Below are 24,160 nucleotides of genomic sequence, written 5' to 3'. Positions count from 1 at the left end.
CATACCCATACAATCTTGTCATGAATGCACTGAAGCAAAGGTTAACAAAAAAGAATGAATATGCATTCTCAGATGAAAGTAACATTCCCTGATACATGGTAGCGATGAATGGTATAAATGTCAGGTCCCACAGGACTTTCATGGAGCTTTATGCTTCCAGTATCAGGAATATCTTGCTGTTTCTGCAATGTCACTTAAACAAGGAAACATCCACATTTTTTTCTGTGTGGACTATGCGCTGAGTATCCTTATTTTGGGAAGCTGTCATTGTTCAGTCTTGCAGTGACCCACAGAATACAGGTACAGTTGCGGCCTGATCCCAAGCCCGCTGGAGCCAACATAAAGGCACCCACGAACTTCAGTGAGCTTTGGGGCAGGCCTTGGTGACTCTGGCTACGTCTACACGTGCCCCAAACTTCGACATGGCCACGCAAATGGCCATTTCGAAGTTTACTAATGAAGCGCTGAAATGCATATTCAGCGCTTCATTAGCTTACGGGCGGCAGCCGCACTTCGAAATTGACGCGCCTCGCCGCCGCGCGTCTCGTCCCGACGGGGCTCCTTTTCGAAAGGACCCCGCCTGCTTCGAAGTCCCCTTATTCCCATCAGCTCACGGGAATAAGGGGACTTCGAAGTAGGCGGGGTCCTTTCGAAAAGGAGCCCCGTCGGGACGAGACGCGCGGCGGCGAGGCGCGTCAATTTCGAAGTGCGGCTGCCGCCCGTATGCTAATGAAGCGCTGAATATGCATTTCAGTGCTTCATTAGTAAACTTCGAAATGGCCATTTGCGTGGCCATTTCGAAGTTTGGGGCTCATGTAGATACGGCCCTGTTGTTACTTTATAGTGAAACAGAAAATACAATGATTAAGCCCACTCAGTTTTCCACAGGATGCAAACTAATCAATGGTTGTATTTGTGACCTGTGTGCAATAAGTTGATGGTTTCAGTTCAATTTCTAGTAGCTAGATAGTCTCAGAGGGCTAGCCATGTTAGTCTGTAGCTCCTTATAGAACTAACAATTTTATTTGTTAGGTAATGAGCTTTCAAAGGTAAGACCAACTTCTTCAGATCTAGTTTTTTAGGAGGCTAGAGCTGCGTCTACACGTGCACGCTACTTCGAAGTAGCGGCACCAACTTCGACGTTAGGCGGCGAGACGTCGAAGTCGCTAACCTCATGAGGAGATAGGAATAGCGCCCTACTTCGATGTTCAATGTCGAAGTAGGGACCGTGTAGACGATCCGCGTCCCGCAACGTCGAAATTGCTGGGTCCTCCATGGCGGCCATCAGCTGGGGGGTTGAGAGATGCTCTCTCTCCAGCCCCTGCGGGGCTCTATGGTCACCGTGGGCAGCAGCCCTTAGCCCAGGGCTTCTGGCTGCTTCTGCGGCAGCTGGGGATCTATGCTGCAGGCACAGGGTCTGCAACCAGTTGCCAGCTCTGTGTATCTTGTGTTGTTTAGTGCAACTGTGTCTGGGAGGGGCCCTTTAAGGGAGCGGCTGGCTGTTGAGTCCGCCCTGTGACCCTGTCTGCAGCTGTTCCTGGCATCCCTATTTCGATGTGTGCTACTTTGACGTGTAGACGTTCCCTCGCTGCGCCTATTTCGATGTTGGGCTGAGCAACGTCGAAGTTGAACATCAACGTTGCCGGCCCTGGAGGACGTGTAGACGTTATTCATCGAAATAGACTATTTCGATGTCGCAACATCGAAATAAGCTATTTCGATGTTGGCTGCATGTGTAGACGTAGCCTAGATGTTCATCTTACCAAAAAATAAATAAATAAATGAAACGCACCAAACTCTCCCCCCTAAACTATGGTAAATTTAATTGACTGATAAAGGGATTCAGACATGAAAAAGTCAAATTGGACTCTGTGTGATAGGTAAACAGAGAATTCTAATACTCAGGTCCATTAATCAAATCCCTCTCTGCACTACCACAGGGAAAAATATTTAAAAATACAAGTGGGAATTAGACACCTAACTCCCATTTGTGGCTTTGAAAATTCCCTCTTCAACAACTCAAACTAAATATATCACTATTATATAAATATAGATCAACTTACTTGACAGAATAACTAAAAATTAATTTCTACATTCCCAGTGATTTCCTGTCTTGAAATTTGGAAAACTACTTTATGAAAGGGTGCATCAGTACAGAAAAAACAAATAAGCAAAGAAACCCAAAAAGCCACCCAACTTTGACTGGATGCCTTACCATTTACCTTACCTTATCAATCATCCTGACTGGAGACAAATATTTATTAAATCATAGAAATGTAGCATTGCCATGAATGCACTGATGCAAAGGTTAATAGAAAAGAAAGAATATGCATCCTGAGCTGAAAGTAACATTTCTTGACACCCTATAGTGATGAACTGTATAAATGTCAGGTTCCACAGTTTCATGGAGGTCATTTGGTTCAGCCCCCTGGTACAGAGGAAGGACCAAGTATATCTTGTGCAACCCTGACAAGTGTATATCCAATCTATTTTCCAAACCTCCACTGATGGGGATTCTACAACCTTCCTTGGAGGCCTATCCCAGAGCTTAACTATCTTTATGATTTGAACATTTTTTCTAACATTGAGTCCTGATATACACTGCCACTTACGTTGATGTCAGTTACGTCATCCAGTGGTATGGATAAAATCACTGCCCAAAGTGACATAGCTTACATTGACCTAATGCAGTGTCTAAACTGAGTTATGCCAGTGGGAGATGTTCTCCTGACAACAGACCTTTTGCTTCTCAGGACTACTGAAGTTAATGGGAGAGCACTTTGCCGCTCACTTATAGTCTCTTCACCAGACCCACCAAATTTAAGCTGCAGAATGGATCTCAGAAGTGCCAATGTAATTTGCCAGTACAGACAAGCTCTTCCCCTAATCTCTCTTGCTGCAGATCAAGCTGATTACTCCTTGTCCTACCTTTTGGAGTTAAAATATTCCAGGGGGAAACACCATTAATCTGGAGACACATGAAGTCACTAGCAGCAGCTCTATTATCCAATGTTAAACAAAAATTGATGAAGGCAAGGAAGGGCACCACATCTGTGGGGGGTGATGTTCATAGCCATGTTCAACCAAGGTGGGGATTTCCGCCAATTATCTTAAGTGTTTTGATGTACAAATACAAAGAAGAATGCACTCCAGCACACCACAGGTTAGGTTTTCCCAAATGAAAAAAATGGATTTGTCATGCACTTTCCATTATTTTATTTGCACTTTGTCACTAATACACCTCCCTTGGATTTATTCTAATGTCTACAATTCTCCACCCAGCTTCAAACACAAAGCATTTTAAATCCATAACCCTTTCAATTGTTTCTTTTCTTTTGCTATTTTCCCCTTGATATACGAGGCTGAGCTGATACCTATTTTAAGTGCCAAAAATGCCTCATTCTGCAAGGATAGAAATAGGAGTTCTTAAAGCAAATAAAAAGGAAGGCTAGCAGCTTTCAAATGGGACACACAATACGAGTTTCTCAATTGTGGATGGCCCTGACATATCAGACCCTAAGTTCATGCACTTATTGAAATATAAAACTGGATCTGACATTTATATGGATAATGAGAATATATTAGTTAATTTAAAAATATGAAAAGGGAGACTAGAAGTCCTCAGTTTAGGAAAAATCCTATTTCAAGGCAGAGCATATAAGATGGTGCTTAACTTTTAACAAACACTTAGTAATGAGCTTAATCTTCCACAAGGGAGATTTAGTCTGGTATCAGGAAAACTTTTTAATCACAAGGGCTACGTCTACATGGGGATGCTACATCGAAATAGCTTATTTCGATGTAGCGAAATCGAAATAAGCTATTTCGATGAATAGCATCTACACGTCCTCAAGGGCTGGTGCTGTCGACATTGAACGTCGACGTTGGGCAGCACTACATCGAAGTAGGCGCTGCAGGGGAGCGTCTACACACCAAAGCGGCCCAAATCGAAATAAGGGTGCCAGGAACAGCTGCAGACAGGGTCACAGGGCAGACTAGTACTTCCCGGGCAACAGCAAGCCGCTCCCTTAAAGGGCCCCTCCCAGACACACGCAGCCTGCACAGCACGCAGTCTGCAGAGCCACAAGCACGCATACCCCATGGAAGCAGCATGGACCCCCAGCAGCAGCAGCAGCAGCCAGAGGTCCACACACCCGCCCCTGGAGGAGCAGTGCTTGCCCTGCTTAGTGCCACGCAGGAGACAGCTGACCATCTTTTATTTGAGGAAGATGAGCTGCCCCCAGGGGATGGGGAAGCAGCCCCAGACCTTGCTGCCCTCCCAGCCCTCCCCCCCGCCCCCCGCTGCACACGCCACCGGCTGTGGAGCTACCCCACGAACACGGACTGGTAGGAGTGGCTGGTGCTTGGCGAGTGGGACAATGACCGCTGGCTCCAGAATTTCCGGATGAGCCGGCAGACATTCCTGGAGCTCCGCCAGTGGCTCACCCCTGCCTTACGGCACGAGGACACCTCCATGCGACATGCCCTCACCTTCGAGAAATGGGTCAGCACTGCTGTCTGGAAGCTGGCCACTCCAGACAGCTACTGATCCATAGGGCAGCACTTTGGCATGGGCAAGGCCACCGTCGGGGCTGTCCTTATGGAGGTAAGAGGACCCGGGGGGGGAGCACTCGGGGGGAGAGGGGCAGCCTGGGGGTGGAGGGCCAGACACACCCTGCACACCCCTCACCAGTGCTCACTCATGTCCTTCCCCAGCAGGTCGTCCACGCAATCAATGCCCTGCCCCTCCACAGGCTCGTGCGGCTTGGGGACCCAGATGCTGCCATCATGGGGTTTGCCAGCCTGGGCTTCCCAAATTGCTTTGGGGCTCTGGATGGGACCCATATCCCCATCCGTGCCCCAGAGCACAGCGGAGGACACTTCCTCAATAGGAAGGGCTACCATTCAGTGGTCCTCCAGGCCTTGGTGGGCAGCCGGGGCCACTTCCTGGACATTTATGTTGGCTGGCCCGGCAGCACCCTCGACGCCTGGGTGTTCAGAAATTCGGGCCTGTGCCGCCAGCTGGAGGCGGGGACCTACATCCCCCAGCGGGAGATCACTGTGGGGGACACCGCCATGCCCCTCTGCGTCGTTGCAGATGTGGCGTACCCCCTCCAGCCCTGGCTCATGCACCCCTACACGGGCCATGTCACAGCCAACCAGGAGCGGTTCAACACGCACTTGAACCATGCACGCCAGTGGTCGAGCGCACTTTCGGCCACCTCAAAGGGCGCTGGAGGTGTCTCCTCACCCACCTGGATGCAGGCCTCACCAACATCCCCCAGGTTGTGGGCACGTGCAGCGCACTCCACAACCTGGTGGAGAGCAAGGGAGAGGCCTTCTTCCAGGGCTGGGCTGTGGAGGCTGGCAGGGCCAACGTTCAGCCACCCGCTGCCCCCAGTCGCCAGGTCGACCCTGAGGGGATCTGGGTCCGGGAGGCCCTGCGGGCCCATTTTGACCAGGCTGCGGGGTGAACGCTGGCAGGGCCAGCTGCGGGTGAGCCACCCACTGCACCGCCCCCATTCTCCACAACACTCCCTGCCCCCACACCCACACCACAGAGCACCCAAGAGCACACACCCCCCACACTTTTCTTTGAAATAAATGGAAATGTTGTTTCAAACAAAACAGTGCAACCTCTTATTATTATCAGAAAAAAAGGGGGGAACTATTTACATGGGGGGGCAGCTACTAAAACAGGGGTCTAACAAAAACTATTTACAAATGGGGGAATATGTACAAAGGAGGGGAAGGCCACTTCCTCGGCCCCGCACCCTAATGTCCAGCGCCCAGTCTTGGGGTCGCGACCCACGTCTCGGTCGGAGCCCTGGTCGAGGCTGGGGGGGGCCGGTAGAACCGGCAAATACGGCCGGCCGGTGTTTGCAGGCCCATGGTCCCCCTCAGCGGCAGGCCCCAAGGTGGCAGATGGTGGAGGGATGGCAGGCGGAGAGGCGGGTGGTGCGGTGGGCAGAGTGGCGGGCTGCACGGCGGGGGGGCCAGGTGTTGTGCAATGCAATTGAAAGTGTGCATGAAGGCCCCCCAAGCCTCCTGGTGCCAGGCCAGCGCTTGCTCCTGGAGCTCTAGCCTCCGCTCCTCCACCCGCAGGCGCCGCTCCGATACCTCCAGCTGACACCGGAGGGTCGCGAGCAGCTGGGGGTCCTTGCCCCTCTGCGGGTGGCTCCTCCGTCGGCCTCGTCCTGTGGCTGGTCAGTGCTCTGCCGAGGGGCTGGCCTGCTGGGATGGCCCCGGTGGGCTCTCCAGCACCATGGACACCTCGCCGGCACTCTCCGGGCCCTCCGATGGTGCAGCTGTGGAGCACGGGGGGAAGAAGAGTGGAGACAGCCGTTAGTGTGGGCCCTGACCTGTGGCCCTTGTCTCCCCACCCCTCTGCTGCTGGTTCCCCATCCCCATCCCCCGGAGATGCTGATGATGATGATGGGTGTCCCCCCCCCCCCCACGGGGGACCCTAGGTTCCACTCCCCCCATTCCCAGGGATGGGGCATGGTGCTGACCTGCTGGGGGCCAGGGGCTGATGCACTCTTCTGAAGGACATGCCACTGCTGTCCTTGGGGCCATGTCATCTGGGCATGTGGAGGGCCCTGGTCATGTCTCTTGTCCCCGCCCCTTAATCCCAGGCGTGTGCACCAGGGGGGTACATACCTGACAGTCCGTTCCCACATTCGGGGGACACCCATTGGGTGGACGCCCTGCTGGAGCTGCGGGACGGGAGGGCGATGCGGAGCCCCCCCGTCGCTGGAGGACTACCCCTCCTTCTCCTCCGGCATCCCAGGGGTGGGCTCCTGGGGGGGGGCCTGGGGTGCAGGGCTTGCCTCCGGGGCGGACTCCGCCTCCAGGGCCTGCTGGGGCTCATTGGCTGAGGTGTCAAGAGTGGCCGGGGGGGGGAGGTGTACCGGGGCCCAGGATGGCCTTGAGCTCCCTGTAAAAGGGGCAAGTGGCGGGGATGGCCCCAGATCAGCTGGCTGCATCCTGGGCCCGGGTGTAACCCTGCCGCAGGTCCTGCACCTTACTCCTGACATGGTCAGGAGTGTGGGCAAGGTAACCCCAGGCAGCCAGACTCTCAGCCAGCCGAGCAAACACATCCGCATTCCGCCTCTTGCTCCCCATTACCTGGAGCACCTCCTCCTCGCTCCAGAGCCCCAGCAGGTCCCAGATCTCAGCCTCCGTCCAGGAGGGGCCCCGCTGCCTCTTACCCCGCTGGCTGCTAGCCTGGGAGCCCTGGGTCCCCTGGGGGCACTTGGGGGGCTGGCTGTCTGCCATCGGTGCAGGGTGTTGGGCTGGGGCTGCTGCGGGTGTGCAGGCTGAGCACGTGGCAGTGCTGCTGCCTGCACGCACTCTCATCTTCCTGCACAGGAAAGCAGAGGGCGGGGAGCTTTAAGGGGCTGCTGCATGCGGTGACCATAGAGCTCAGGGGCTGGAGAGAGCGTCTCTCAACCCCTCAGCTGATGACCGCCATGGAGGACCCCGCTATTTCGATGTTGCAGGATGCGGATTGTCTACACGTGCTCTACTTCGACGTTCAATGTCAAAGTAGGGCGCTATTCCCATCTCCTGTTGGGGATAGCGACTTCGACGTCTCGCCGCCTTACGTCGATTTCAACTTCGAAATAGCTCTTGCCACGTGTAGACACGGTGGGCACTATTTCGAAGTTGGCACGGCTACTTTGAAGTAGCCGGTGCGTGTAGACACGGCTAAGGATAGTTAAGCACTGGCATAGGCTTCCAAGGAAGGTTGCAGAATTCCCATCACAGAAGATTTTTAAGAACAGATTGGATTAGCACCTTTGAACATGATGTAAAAAAAGATCTACTCTTACCATGAATTGACGCTGTTGTGATCGATACAGCAGGAGTTGATTTAGCAGGTCTAGTGAAGACTCAGTAAATTGATTACAGAGCACTGTTCTGTAGATTCTGGTGCTTCACCAGCCCAAGAGGGGAAGCATCTCCCATTGATGCATCACGGTGTAAATACCAAAGCAATTCGATCTCAGCTATGCTGACTCCAGCTATGTTATTCATGTAGCTGGATTGGTATAATTTAGGTCAACATATCCCATTGCTATAGACACAGCCTAGGTTTAATGGGTCCTGCTTTAGCACAGGAACTTGGACTTCTTGACTTCTCACAGTCTGTTTCAGTCCTGCATTGCTATGATTGTAAGCCCCACTGAAGTTAAACCTAAAAAGACAAAAACCCACCCAGAATCCATATATGGCATTATTAGTCAAAACCAAGTCCTTGAACATTTTGTACATATTAGAGAGACAGGCAGAAAAGGTCTTTTCTTGTCCCAGAATTTTAACCATTTGTGAGCTAAACTAGCGCTTCGATGTCCCAAACATTCATGACAATGGCCGCGTCTACACGTGCACGCTACTTCGAAGTAGCGGCGCAAACTTCGAAATAGCACCCGTCATGGCTACACGTGCTGGGCGCTATTTCGAAGTTGAAATCGATGTTAGGCGGCGAGACGTCGACGTCGCTAACCCCATGAGGGGATGGGAATAGCGTCCTACTTCGAAGTTGAACGTCGAAGTAGGGCACGTGTAGATGATCCGCGTCCCGCAACATCAAAATAGCGGGGTCCGCCATGGCGGCCATCAGCTGAGGGGTTGAGAGACGCTCTCGCTCCAGCCCCTGCAGGGCTCTACGGTCACCGTGTGCAGCAGCCCTTAGCCCAGGGCTTCTGGCTGCTGCTGCTGCAGCTGCAGCTGGGGATCCATGCTGCATGCACAGGGTCTGCAACCAGTTGTCGGCTCTGTGGATCTTGTATTGTTTAGTGCAACTGTGTCTGGGAGGGGCCCTTTAAGGGAGCGGCTTGCTGTTGAGTCCGCCCTGTGACCCTGTCTGCAGCTGTGCCTGGCATCCTTATTTCGATGTGTGCTACTTTGGCGTATAGACATTCCCTCGCAGCGCCTATTTCGATGTGGTGCTGCCAACGTCGAACTTGAACGTTGACGTTGCCAGTCCTGGAAGACGTATAGACATTATTCATCAAAATAGACTATTTCGATGTAGTGTGCACGTGTAGACATAGCCAATATATTTTAAAAAGCTGAGGCCTATGATATGGTGCTATGAAATGGAAACAAATCCAAGTTTGAAATGCCATAACTCACAAGACAAACAGAAACAAAACAAGACCAAGTGAGCACTATTCAACTGAAACCCCAAAGCAAAAAAAATTAGGCAGTCATCCTCCCTTTAAAGTAGTACATGCAACTGCTAAGGGTGGGATTGTTCCCTTTATGTAAAGCAAACTTCAAAGGGAGCAGTAATTTTTGATTAACAGGCACACAATGCTTAACTAATTGCATCAGTAGCTAGGCACAAAGCTCTGTAAAATGGTTTAGCCTGTAGAGTTTGGTAATGGAACTAATCAGGCACTGGGACATTCAAATATCTCCTCTCTCCCCACCTCAACCCCCAACATATACGTGCAAGCATGCGCACACACACACACACACACACACACACACACACTATTACCTAGATTGAGGGATTAAAGGTCAGAGAAGACTTTTGTGTAAGCACAACTGCACAAGAGAGAGGCACAGTGTATCAATCTGCTGCAGGAAAGGAGAGTTGAACCAGCAGCTTCATTCTTACGTGTTTTGTCAAACTAAATCCTTTGACGCAAACTGTATAAAATGTTTTCAATGTGGTCTCCTAAGTGAAACATTAAAATCAAAACTGGAAAAGAACTAGGTACCAATACTACATGTTTTCAAGCCAAATGTACACCAGAGAGGTCACTCCTTTCTTTGAGCATCAGATAGAGAATATAATTCACACCTTCCTAATATTTATGCATGGCTACTGCTAATCACAGTATACTGGAATTCATGTTCAACCAAAGCAACCAGGCTTTTCAAATAAATCGCTTCAGTGTGGTTCTGAGCACAAAGTTCTGGCCACAAGTGTCATCCACCACTGTAATGCATTGTAGCAGAAGAAAAATGTGCTGCTAGCTATTACAGGACAAAGCAAACTCTCAGTCACCTCTAAATTAGAGGGTACGTGCTTTCCTGGCTCCAAAATATTTTCAGAGAATTGCTGGGGATGACAGATACCAGAATTATGGCTCTGTTGACTAATTATTCACAAAACAGATAACCAATACAGCACAGGTTGTACCTTTCTAATCTGGCACTTTCTCCTTCAGCAACATCTGCAATCTGGCATAATCTTAGTTAGCCAGATGACCACTTACCATGGGTGTGGCCAAGTTTGTTTACAACCACCAGTCCTGGCTCTCAGTGTTCTGTGCAGTTATTTAGCTGTAATTTACTCCTTCTCCCTCTCCACCCCCTGCTTTCCTCCTTACACATGAAATGGACGGTCTTTTTCCAGTGCTCCATACTCAGCCTTTTGCTTCAGCTCCTCTGCCTAATCCTGTGATTTTCAGTTGGCTGTCCATCCTGCATTTCAGCACCACAGAATGTATCTAGGGAAATTATTACTCTGATGGATCCAAAACTATTCCATAAGGCTTTTAAGATAGTTATGCATTTTGCTATAGGCAACAGCTGAAAGATTTGGGGAATTTACTGAACTCCAGACATTTTATGTCCAGATGCTTGTACACCCCCACAATGATAGGTAAAGAGCAGCAATTATATTTTTTCTCCCACTATACTAAATAGGATCCAAATGAAGGTATTCATTTTCCTATTAGCGCATGTGGGTAACCACCACTTGATGTTTATCAGTAGCATTGCGAAGATGTAACAGTGGGCAATGTAATGAACTTACCATTTTTTATTCTTTAGTGATAACCATAAGGTGTACTTAAAGTGCACTTCTCTTCCCTTGTTATCAGTAATGACATATTTTCTAGCTCAAGAAAATAAACTATAATATGAGTATACATAGACCATTACAAACAAAAATATATTTCCATCCCGTGCTGTAGAGATAGCATGAATAACTGTTCTTCCTTGCATAATACCTGAGTAAAGGAGCCTTTCTATGATGTTTACCCCTAGGCAAAGAAACATAACTCCATGCTGTGGAGGATTTTGATATTTCAAAATTTGGTTTAAACTGAGCTGCTGAGGAGGCAACTGGATAAGCTGGCAAAAACAAACAGGTGCCTGTCAGAAACCTGCCTACTTTTGGTCATATTGTCACCAACATTGAACTGTTGTCTGTGGAGTACCTTGAGCTTGACAAGTTGGCATTCTCTGACAGCAAAAGGGTCCCATGAGAGAATTTGACGCCAGCTCCAGAGGAGAAAGGGGATGTGCCTAGGAGTCTATCACTCTCACAGACATGCAGTGCAGTGCATCCCTTTTGCTGCTCTTACTTCAGCATCTACACTCAAACAACAGCTGCACAGGTCCTTGCCAGACAATCAACAGTCATAGTAGCAATGACCTGCCACTTGCCTAACCTGCTTGCAGTGCTCTTTTCTGTGTCAGCACTCTCAGCATCAACATGGAGAACACCTTCCCAACACATTTATGTGGCTGTTCCTTCCTCCACGCTGCCTAAAGGAACTCTGTGTCACAATGGGCCTTGTGTCGACTGGCTAGAAATGGCTTAATTTCCACCAAGGATGCACACCCAGGCCCAGATTCTGCACTGTTCAGGACAGTTTTATGATAGTGGGATTCCACTGATTCCAAACCCCTGAGAATGGAAAATATGCAACACCCAACATTTCACACTACGTGTTGAACCCCTCTACTCTGGTAGCCTTGCAACCTGACTGTTGCTAGGTGAGAGAATTTGCTGGATTACAAGAGGTCAATATTGTCGAGCAGCATTACCAACACTTCCATTGTTTACTGGGCTCTTAGAAGACATTTAGGAGTAAACAACAGCACAAAACACTGAGAGCCAGGACTGGTGACCGCAAACAAACTTTATGGGACCACAGGAAACTTGGTCATACCCACGATAAATGGTCATCTGCCTAACTGAAATCATGCATGACTATGGATGTTGCCAGATGAGAGAATTCCAGATTAGTGAGGTTCAACCTGTACGGTGAGCAACTGTCCTGTATTTGCCAGGACAGTCCCGTATTTGGGACGCCAAAAAGGCCTCCTGACTTATTTTTCAAAAGGGACAAACTGTCCTATATTTAGGCCCTTGTGGGATGGGCGTTGGGGCAGGAGCACTCGTAGCTGCCACTTTCTCAGGCCTCTGGACTGGGAGCTCCCACAACCGCTGATTTCTCAGGACTCCGTGCCACGAGCTCCTGCAGGTCGCCTCCACAGCTGCAACTCTCCTGGGGCTCAGCGGGCTGAGGGGCGGGGTGGGGAGCATGGATTCTCCGAGACATCGTGCAGCTGGGAGGAACTGCCCCTCTCCCCCATATCTCCCTGTCCCGTATTTTGGACAGGGAGATATGGACACCCTGTGTATAAATAATGTCACTCCCAAGCATAAGCAAAGGCACAAGTGGCCCTTATAAACCTCTAGACCAGTGGTTTTCTCAAACTGTGGGTCTGGACCTCAAAGTGGATTACAAACCCTTCTAAGGGGGTTGCGAGCACTCACTTAGACTGGCCGGGGCCCAGGGCTAAAGCTGAAGCCTGAGCCTCACCAGCCCCCAGGGCTGCAGCAAAAGCTTGAGGGCGTCAAGGGTCAGGTTTCAGGCCACTTGCCTGGGATGAAGCCCTTGGGCTTTGCCTTTGACTCTGGTTACCAGGGTATAGGGCTCAGGCTTTGCCTCTCCTCCTCTGCAACAGGAGAGTTCAGACAGGCTCAAGCTTTTGTTCCCCCCACCCCTTTCTGGGGTTGGGTGGTATTTTTTGTTGTCAGAAGGTGGCCATGGTGCAAAATTTGAGAACCCCTGCTTTAGACATTTTTAGTACTAAGTGTACTCCAATTTATCTCATGGCACACCAGATTTAGGCCCAACTGACTATGCATTTGGACTTTGGAGAACTTTGAAAAACTGCCCTTTGAACAGACAGCACTTGGTGAAGCTCCCACATTCCAATGACTCATCATTTCAGCCCTTTGTTTTTTCTTCATTTGCAATATTTCTAATACCTCACATTGGCTCTGCCTTGGAAAGAGCCATTCCAATATTAAAGAGTACCTTTTTTTGTTAGTTTCAATTAATTTAGGCAATACAAATTCTGGAAAAAATATGAAAATGAGTGAATTGTGGAATGAATGGCCACGTCTTGTATAGAGGAGCATGGTTCAAGATGTTACCTCTCGGAGGCATAAATGTTTGAGAAAGAATAGACAGTGCCTGAAGCTCAAAATAAAATCCTTCAGTTGTTTTCTCAGCACTGTTTGGACATTAATACAGTGAAACATTATATTTTCTAATGTACTGGTCATCTGAGGGTTAGAATCTAATAAATTCTGTATTGCCAATATCCAAGTTTTTGTCCTTTCATTACTTAAATTATACATCTTGAATTTGTACAGACTGGTAATCTAGCATTTCCTGGATATCTAAAACTTATATCTTATGTTAGCTTCCCAGACAGTTGGCTAAATTAATTTTGGTCACTTTGGCTTTTCTCCCCCCTACTGTATTAGCAGGATATTCATATTCAGACTTATCCACTACTTGCAGCTAAATCAGACTTATACAGTGCATTAGTGCAGTGGAATTACTATTTCCACCAGTATGAAAGGATATTCAGGACCACAAATGTACACAACATATAGCACCATGACCATTTTCTGATTTATACTAACATAAATGACAAGGGGCATCAGATCGTTTCAGGAAAATCATAGGGAACATATTTCATGCTGTATTTAACCATTTGTCTATAGTGCTGAAAGTCTTGGGAATTTGAAATCCTATCACAACAGAAAAAATATAATCTGACAGTGCGCAAGAACACAACAGAGGCATGCAACAGTCTCACAAAAACTGTCTATCTGATCTACAATCTGAAGAAAAACACAAATTGAAGGCCGGATTCAGCTCCCATTAATATTAAAGACAAAACTCCCTTTATCTTCAGTGTCACTTCGGGATCTATTTCACATGCTATATCAGCACAAACATATTTAAACTTTACTTAGACTCAGAGACTTTAAGGTCAGAAGGGACAATCAAGACCATATAGATTGACCTGCACATTGTAGGCCACAGAACATCACCCACCCACTTCTGAACAGGCCCCTAATCTCTGGCTGAGTTACTAAATCAAATAATGATTTAAAGATGTCAAATTACAGAGAATCCATCATTTATACTAGTTTACACCTGCACGTGTCCCATGCCACAGAGGAAGGCAACTCCCTCCTTTCCTCCCTCCAAGTTTCTGTCAATCTGACCGAGGGGAACATTCTTTCCCACCCTCAAATATGGTGATCACTTAGATCAGTGGTGGACAACAAGCAGCTGGACATAGCCCACAAGGGTTCATCACTGGCAGGCTGGGCTGACAGATGCCTTATTTACCTGTCAGTAGATACATCTGCTTGCAGCTTCTGTTGGCTGCTGTTCACCATTCGCAGTCAATGGGAGCTGTGGAATGTGGTGTGGGCTGGGCCACCACTTCCTGCAGCTCCAATTGGCTGGGAACAGCAAACTGCTGCCTACGTGAGCTGCCAATGGCATTCCTTTAGACCAAGGGGAAAAAAAAACAATCTGGCAACACATTGAGGGCTATACCTGATGAACGACATCTGGCCATGACCTGCTTATTGCCCATCCCTGAGTCAGACTCTGACCATGTCAGCAAGACCCATTTAGCTAGACATGAAAAAGAATTTCCCTTCCCATCTAGTGTTTCATCCCCAGCCACTGGAGATATCTCTTGCTAGCAGTCACAGATCAGCTACATTGAATTGTAGGCAGTCACATTACCCCATCTCTTTTCATAAATGCATCAGTCTTAGTCTTGAAAATAGTTAGATCTTTTTTGCCTGTTTGGAGGTCTGTTTCAGAACTTCAGCCTTCTGTTGGTTTGAATTTTTTTTCTAGTTTCAGGCCTAAACTTGTTGAGAGTCAGTTTAAATCCATCTGTTCTTGTATCCACAATGGTGCTTAACTTAAATAACTCCTCTTAGGCTATGTCAACGCTTTTCAATGTCCCATGGTCAAAATAAGTAAAGTCAAAAAAATTGCATTCCCACTGCCCCAGCGTTGCAAAACATAGCGTTCACGTTTACAGCCACAGTATTGTTCAAAGCGTGTTCACATAAGCTGATAATAGCCATGCTTTGTTCACATGCATTCATTTTTGACCTTGAGGGCAGGATGGGTGGGGAAGTCCACAAAAGTTATTTGCAGATCTTTAATTATTATTTTGAGGAGAAAGCCCTCTTACCTAGATTTTTCCTGCAATGCAGTGTGAAAGCTCCGCTTTTATTTTTTTGAGAAAGGGTTTTATGCTGGAAAAAAACCCACAATGTAGATAAGCCCTAACTGTCTGTCATTTATCCCTCTGAGGTATTTATAGAGCGCAACCATATCTCTCCTCAGCCTTCTTTTGATTAGGCAAAACAAGCCAAGATCTTTGAGTCTCCTTTCATGAAGTAGGTTTTCCACTCCTCTGATCATCCTAGTAGCCCTTTTTGCTGTTCTAGTTTGAATTCATCTTTCTTAAACATGGCAGAAGAGAGCTGCATGTAGTATTCCACGTACAGTCTCACCATTAATGTAGATAATGGTACTAACACTTCCCAGGCTGTACTGGAAATACCTTGCTTTCTGCATCCTAGGATTACATTTAGCCATTTTCATACCCAAATTACACTGACAATTCATAGTCCCTACGTCATCAACCATGGCCTGGTGTTTCTCCTCCATCACTTCCAATTGATTTGTTGCCAAGTTATGGCAAAAAATTCTTGTTGTTAGCCCTTAAATTATTATTAAAGATAAAAAGATCTCCGGTGAATTTAATACAATTGTTTACTGTATTTTTCCAGTAGGTGAGCTATTTTAACTTGAGGGTTTTACCATGAAAAAAAATTTTGTTCTAGTGTATAAGTAAGCAGCGGGATGATTTTTTGGGGAAAAAAAAACAAAAACAAACCACTTATATTACTTTACCATAAACCAACAACATCCGCTGAGCAATCTCTGTTCCCCTTCTACCCCTCCCACCTCTTCCCACCTCCAAAAATTAGGAAGTATTCTTCTCAAGGGAAAAAAGGGGCAAGTATCTCAAGTATCTACTCTTGATGATCAGCATATGAAGCAGTTCCCAACTGCAAAAAAAAAAAAAAAAAAGCTGGTAAAATTTGATCTTTACTTTTAGGTAAATATTACGTATTCAGATAAACGTGCATTCATAAGCAGTCACAATACTCTTATTTTAATAAAATATTAAGAGGAGTTCACAGGAGAAACTTTTTAAACAAGAAACATTGATTTTGAACACTCAGACAAGATATTTCTCCCTTATATAATTCATCCTTCTCCTCACTTGGTGTAAAAGCAATCTGTTTGCTTTGTGTGACATAAACAACAAGCAGTTTCCCAGGAATGAGGCAAACCATATGTGAAGGTGTTTTAGAAAGCACAACAGGGAATACACCAAGCAAAGAAGCATCTGCATCCATTTCAACGTCAAATCACATGTGTGTTATAAAAGAAAAGTTTATTGTTTTTATTTTAAAACAGCTTCACTATGTTGTGCTGTTTACAGTTAACTCTTACTTTCCCTGAGCTTGCACTTTAAGCTAGACCCACAAATCAGCAGATGAAATCACAAAGGCCATAATTTAGAGCCATAGCCTGCTCTGATTTATACCTTCTGAACTCCACTGATTTCAGTGGCATGAACATATAAATCATGGTAGAATTTAGCCCTTCCCAATGTCCCTGCACAGGCTAGCATTGATTTGTTCTCGGTCTCATACTCCTGCCTGAGAATCTGGATTTACTAGGTGAGATGATAAAAATATTCCAACTAGTTTGTACCTGTGACACACAGGCAACTCTAACCACAAGATTGCTACACAGTGCCCTATTTCTCTGTGACTTGCAGTGCCCTAGGATAACTTAATTTCAGAGAAGTTAACTAAATGTGACTCAATATATATCAGGATTTGGAATTTTTTTCTTTTCTAAAATTATTTAATCTGATCAGGAGCTAGAGCTCTGTTGCTAATGATCTAATTGCTTGGATTAGAGACAGTATGTAATAGGCACTTTTACCTTAGTACATAATGTTAAACACTTATGTTTATTGAGGGGTTGTTTGTGGTATTAGCTGCCAATTAATTATGTAGATTTACAACTCACATCAAGATTTGCAGAGTTGCAGAGTTTCAATATTTTATAATTTAAAATACATATTTTAAATCATTTAGTCATAATCTGATTCTATGTACAATGTATACACAAATGAGAAATAAAGACAAATAGTGGGCAGTGAAAGGTTTTATTATGCTGTATTTACTATTCAGTTCTCAAAATGTGAGCTCATAGTGACAAAGAGGAATAATTGTGGGGAACATTTTTATAGGGATAATCAAACTTCATATGTTTCACTTGCTATTTGGTCTGTGGAACTGGGCTGGAAATCTTTTGAGACTGAGCTCTCATGAAATTTCTCGAACTTCCTACTTGTAGATGAACCAAAGCCACCATGGAACTAATATTTTCTTCAGCTTGTGCCCTCTAATCCTGTTCATAAATTACAAATATAGCAATGGGACTACTAAAAGCAGCAGAGTTACATTTTTTTGAGAAACACAGTTTTATTACATTTCACCTAGTTTGCCCAACTGTACTTTAGAAGCTTTGAAAGTTTCATAGATGCAGAATTTATTCAGAGAAGTAACAAACCCCAAGAACCCACCCAGGATTTCATTAATTTTTAATATTTAATTCCTCCAGTTAGACAAGGAAAAATATTTATACACTTCTGTGAGTTTATTGGACATGGTGTTCTATGAAAGCAAGTCCTTTCGGTGAAAGAATGAGAAAGAAAAAGCTCACGAACATGGGCCGCATCTACACAGGCAACTTCTACTGGCAAAACTGGGCTTCAGCTGACAAAACTTGCTGAGTATCTACATGGTTAAAGTGCTCTGTCAAGAGCTTGTCAGCAAAACCCAGCTGCTCAGAGAGCAGCATTAAACCTTTCCCTGATCAGGGATAGCACCCCTGTCAACAGTGTTTTGTTGACAGAGTGCCTGTGTAGACCGTTCTGTCAAAAGGGAGGGCTTCCAGTTCCCAGGAAGCTGTATTTGCAGAGCTTCCTGCCAGCCACTCTTTCTACCTGCTTTTGTGTGTGGACGCAATCTACCGACAGAAGTTTTGCTGGGGTTTCTCTGTCGACAGTGATCTCTCAGAAGCTGCCCATGTAGAGGTAGCTGTGAGGACTTGGAGAAAAATTCTAGGGTCTCATCTCAGTAAGAATGCCCATGAAACACACAGCAATGTTTAGGCAGCTGGTGTACCTCTATTTCTGCTCGTTATGTCAATGATACTCATATCCCTTTTACCTTGTGCTTTCCATATTTGACTTTGGATCCTTTGGTTGTCTTTCACCATAACATTAGGCCTTGCTCCTTTAATTCTCTCTGTCTAAACAATATCCCATCAGTTTTAGCAAAGCTATGCATCACCAGAGTGATGCATCTCTGCACAGTATATGTAGAATCTATGCCTTAGACTGCAAACTCTTTGAGACACTCTTTGCATTGTGTGTATGTACAGCGGTTAGTACAACAGACCATGACTGGTTTTCCAGACACAGCTATACTATTAACAACAACAGAAAGGGAGAAAAAGACACACACACACAAACTGATAGCAGTGAGAAAAAGCACAACAGTCAAGCTCCATTTTTTTTTCCCATCTTTTTCCTGGTCTCCAATCTTCTCTTTACATGGACAGACAGAGAGACAGCGCTAGGGAGAGCACACTGTAAAGTTTAAACTTGCTACATTTCAACTGTTAGCTTATAATTAATACAGTGCAACTTTGAAGACTGTTGGTAGTGCAGTATTTTATGATAAAAACGTTTTATGGGATATTTTTAAAGAGGATTTTATAAAAAAGCTTCCCCAATAAATGATTTACCAGGTCCAATAAAAGATCAAGGAAATTGCTCAGATTGCATCTCAGAGCATCTAAAACTCTGGAGTTTATGGAGGTCCAAGCAGCCCTAGACCTACAGCCCTATTAATTTTTTGTAGTAGCTAATTATCTTGTGTTACATTTTTTAAAGGCTAGCAAACCCAAGAAAGAAAAAGGTCTGGAAGCAGACAAAAGAGAATGATGCTCTTTGATAAAGAGACTGAGACAAGGAGAGAGAATGAGAGAAAGGAGAGAATAAGATAGAAAGAGGCAGAAACCTATGGAAAGGTCATCTATGGTAGAAAGTGTATCATAGAAAATGGAACAAAATGGCATCTGATGTTTGTTCATTAGTCAGTGGCAACTGAATTCATTCTCAATTTGAGACAGAGGCTAGACTAAAAGGTCCCTGATCAAGATGCTAAATCCAATATATGTCCACTTTATGATGTGATTTGTTTGCCCAGTCTTCTTGTTTTCTACAGTGATGACATTTCACCAGTACTGAAGCAGAAAGTAAAGGAATTACTCAGGTAAGGATCTCCCAGTTTGACTTTGCTCCACCTCATGGAACTTCCACGTAAAACTAAATAAATATTGCTGTTTATTGCAAATAAGATGACAAAGCCAGTATAACCTAATGACAGGTTAAAATAATGAATTATCAAGACTGATTATTTTCCGATGAGGAAGAATAATGCAGCCACAATTAAGTATGTTTTGAAAGATTGTTTCCTAGCAGCTACAAAATCAGGCCCTGATCTTGCAATTGGCTACTTGTGGTACCCTTCTACGCCTACCTGGAACCCCACTGATGTCAGATGTGCGACCACATGTACTTAATTGCAGGATCTGGGAACACAAGTTTACCAAACATTTATTGTGAAAAGAGAGAGAAAAATGTAGCAGAAGGGCAACAAGCTGCTCCTAGGGACAAATTCAGCAAGGCAAATAAATGCATATCTTACTTGAAACTAACAAACATTCCCATTATTTAAGTGTTTCTTCCAAATCAAGGCCTTACTCTTCAAATTCCTCACTGGGCCCTGGGCCCAGGTTGCAGTAGAGATGACAATGGCCACAATTTTCCAAGACAACAGGTCACCTCAGGTGCACTGGGATTTGGTGGGGTGTTTTATTTTTTTCAATTCAGAAAGAAAAAAATAGCTATTTTCAATTTATACGATATTTTGTTCTTTCTAAAGTCAACATTGCTTAGAGATTGATTACCAACACTGACTGGATTTATGTAATTTTGTAAGACACGAGTACCAAACTAATGTTCCACAAGTATCAAGCTAATACAGTTTAGGGTGTTCAATGATGCAGTCTCTTTTTCGCAAACTGGAAAATTTGTAGGCAGAATATAACATCGGGATGTGGCAAGGATCATGTGGCGTTAACATTCAGCTTTAATAACTGCCTTTTTAAAAAATTCTTTTGGTCTCTAATTACCACAGATGATCAGAATCATATGTTTATCCACCCATGTAAAAGCCAAAACTTCCAGCAGCATTATGATATAGTCTTTAACTCCATGGTCACATGCTACTTTTTTCCACAGGGCCCCCTATCTTATTCAGTGCTTCATGACTGTTGGGTGTGATTGATTCAAGGCTGCATCACGAAGCAGATTGTTATCTATAGGACCCCTTTGTTTGCTGCAGAAGTTGGAAGGTCTATATTGAATGAGCAGGGGACTACAGAAAAAAGAAAGGATGGTTTCAAAATAAAGGAAGTTGAATGCTACTCTGAAGTATGAGGTTATATCCTGCCTCTACTGGTGTTCCTATATGATTCTGGACATGTCACTTAAAGCAAACTTTTCACAAGTGGTCACTCATTGTGTGCTCTTTATTTTCTGGATGCATGACTTGAAATCCAGATTTGCAGAAATACTGAACTCTTTCTTGAGCAGATAAAGTATTGTACAGAGATATGAAAGGAGAATGGGAATCCCACTTCACGTGAAATTTTGGGATTTCAATATTAACCTTTGTTCTGATTAGAACTAAGCCCCCCCACATGTTGAACTCTTCTACAAGAGCAAATTAAAAAAATGTTTCTGATTGATTGAAATATTTTCTTTTGTGTTTACCTTTTTATAAACACATTTATTTTATATAGGACAAATAAAAGGTCAAAATGAAAAGCAATTTCTGAAGAAAAAACTGAAATATTTCATGTTGAAACTGTCATAAGAGATGTTTTGATATGATGAAAACTTTTTTCCAGCTAACCCTGACATTAAATTTCAGCAACATTTAAACAATTTTGAAGCTTTTCAGCTTCAACAAAACGGTACTGTGACAGAAAATGGTTTTGTCAATTTTTTTTTTCCATGTAATGTTTTCAAATGGTAAGCATTCAAAAAAGGATCAGGTCTCAGCCTCTGAAATTGAGCCCCCAAAATTAATTTCTCAAATTCACATCTGTAAAATAGAAATAACACATTCATTCCACACAGCTGTGTAAAAATAAATTAATTAATGTTGTGAAGCACTCAGACATTGTAGTGATGAATGCCTATATAAAACTCCACCAGGAAATTAATAATTCTGTCCACAGAACAGGATTTGAAGAGTGTTTACTAAATAAGGCCTGGGGCTATGCACTGAGCAGAAAACACAGTATTAAATGAACACTGCCCACCCTGCACACTGAATGAGGCAGAGTTCCCACATAAGACACAATGTGCTCATATAAATATAGACTGTATCACAATGTGTATGCCCAAGGGAGCAGAATTAAGCTTACACAACAAACTTAACATGGGCATTTTTGAACTTCTAAGGGCCTGAATTTGCAAATTGCATGTTCTGTTAGTATGAACATATATCACTTATGCATACACATTACACACAAAAATTGATGTATAATATTTTATATAAACCAACAAAAATAAGATCTAGATAAGGCTCTTTAATACTTAGATTGCTTACCACACTGAAAATCTATACTTCTCTAGGTCGTCTAGATAAGAAGTAATCTGTGAAGATGCTTCACCTTCTCTCTCAGCTGCACTGGTCACAGCTCTTGATTTGCTTAGACAGTGTTGGTCAGCTGGATCATTTAGATTCATCTTTAAAATAAAACAATAATAAATAAAGCATTCAATAGTGGCAACAAAAATGAAGTATAAACCTTGTTTCAACTGCCTCTTTACATTGTTACACCTATGCAGAATCATCAGGGCACAATATGAAACTAATATCAAGAAAACTAACACATACAGGCAAGAACTAATAAATGCAAAGTTAGAGCTGACAATTCCATTTTACCCTTAACTTCCATTTGTGGGCCTGCTGCCTCATTGTATTACACAGCTGCAAACCTGGAGGGAAGCAGTGGTGACTCACACCCAACAAGCTTACTGTAGTATCCATTCTCCTCTCGATCCCTGACACCTGTGTCTGTCTTTTGTTTGCATTGTTCTGCTATCCTGCGAAGAAGTGGATTGGTCTTCACAGGTAGCATTTCCACACCATTCCCGTTCCCTTTGGGGGTGCTCAGAGGAATCCTTGTATGCTGCCCCACATCTCTCCCTCTGAATGTGCCTACACTGCAGAGTTTTGACAACAAAACCGGGCCTTTGTCAACAAAACTAAGGGAGCGTCTATACTCAAAAGGCGTTTTATCGACAGAGTCTCGACAAACCAGAGCACTTTTCCGGACAGCGTTACCCCCTCTCCACATTGAGGAATATTGCTTCTGTCGACAATAGTACAGCATAGATGCTCTGGGACCCTTTTGTTGACAGACAGAGCTTTCAGTTCACCAAGCAGCCCTGTTTGCAGAGCTACCACTCAGCCATTCTCTCAAGAGAGGGCCAGACAGTCTGGCTGGTCTCTGTTGACAGAGTGGATTGCTCTTTCGATCTGCTTTTATGTGTAGGCGCAATCTGTTGACAGACGTTTTGCCAGCAGATCTACACATTGCTGTAGCGTAGATGTAGCCTGAGAGATCTGAGGAGCTTGACTTACTTTGCTTACCAAAAAGATCAAGGGATGACTTCATTATGGTTTATCAGTAAATTCATGAGGGTAAAACACCAGGTACTAAAGAGCTATTAAATAAAAGCAATATGCATGAATTTCACTGGCCTATATTTGATCATACACAAAACTCAAAACTAAAAATCAATTTGATGGCCTAAGAAAGGCACACATTTCTCATAAAGATCATATGACAAAAATGACTGTGTCCTTAATAACTGTCACTTAATAACATAAATGTATACAACACATCGGCAATAACAACAACAAAAAGGGTGACACCTTTACTCTTCTATCGCACCCAGAGTAGGTTCTACATACATATCCAGCCTAACTCGTTCTGTAAATCATTTCTTCTACTAATGTAACCCTTTCTGTTCTCCACAAAAAAAAAAAATTAAGTAATAATAATAAATATAAAAAAACACAGTTCAAAAACTAGGCAAAGTACTTCAGATATTTTTTTCTGAAAGATGAAAAGAAAATAGGAAAGGAGAAGACTGATGGCAAATAATGAATCGTGCAAAAAAATTGCTGCACTCCTCATTACATTTGAATAGGCCACACAGTTCTTTAGTAGTCAGTTCTAAATAGTTGCTTCATACATATGATACAAGGATCATCTAGTTGAAAATTCCCCTACCTGGTTTAGAAATAGACTAAAGTAACAAAATTCAGACCCCGTGTCTTGATTTCAAATGCCACAATATTTTGTTGACCTGGATTTGTACAGTTTCACTGACTCCCTTATGAAATGGGGGTAATTTACAATTTTTAAAGTCAGATTTAAATGCCCCAATAATTGGAGTCAGCACTTCCCTGTACTGATCCATTCCGTGTTCCAGTTCACTCACAGAGACTCTAAGTCAGCATGGAACCTTGACACATTCATCCTGTTGAAGTCAATGGAATTACTCAGTACTAAACTACCCAAGTGCTCAAGTACCTTGCTGAAATGGGGCCACTACAAGACAGGGTTTGGAGCTAGCCACTAGCAAGGCTCCTGCAACACCATTGGTCCCTTTTCAAAGGTAGTTAACGCTTCCCTTCAGTCTGCTACCGCAAGAGCTATGCTGCTTTACCCTTGGGATCTGGTCCTCCATTTCTAAAATGGCTCTTGTGATTGTCCTGGTTGTCCTATTCCTTACAGAGCTCCATAAAGGGGACAAT

At 44.6% G+C, this 24,160-nt stretch overlaps 1 protein-coding gene across 1 annotated transcript in view; it reads right to left on the bottom strand.

Moving 5' to 3' along the window:
• The window catches only part of LOC142008281 (uncharacterized), a 262,225-nt gene that overhangs the window by 100,420 nt on the left and 137,645 nt on the right, over window positions 1-24,160 (bottom strand). Inside the window, exon 17 of the mRNA XM_074985463.1 lies at window positions 21,938-22,077. Within this exon, the coding sequence (XP_074841564.1) occupies window positions 21,938-22,077 (140 nt within the window). The remainder of the gene's footprint in view (window positions 1-21,937; window positions 22,078-24,160) is intronic.

Source organism: Carettochelys insculpta, chromosome 2 (genome assembly GCF_033958435.1).
Source record: "Carettochelys insculpta isolate YL-2023 chromosome 2, ASM3395843v1, whole genome shotgun sequence".
NCBI lineage: Eukaryota > Metazoa > Chordata > Testudines > Carettochelyidae > Carettochelys > Carettochelys insculpta.
The sequence above is the reverse complement of the archived record's forward strand: the minus strand, read 5'-3'. Positions and strand labels throughout refer to the sequence as shown.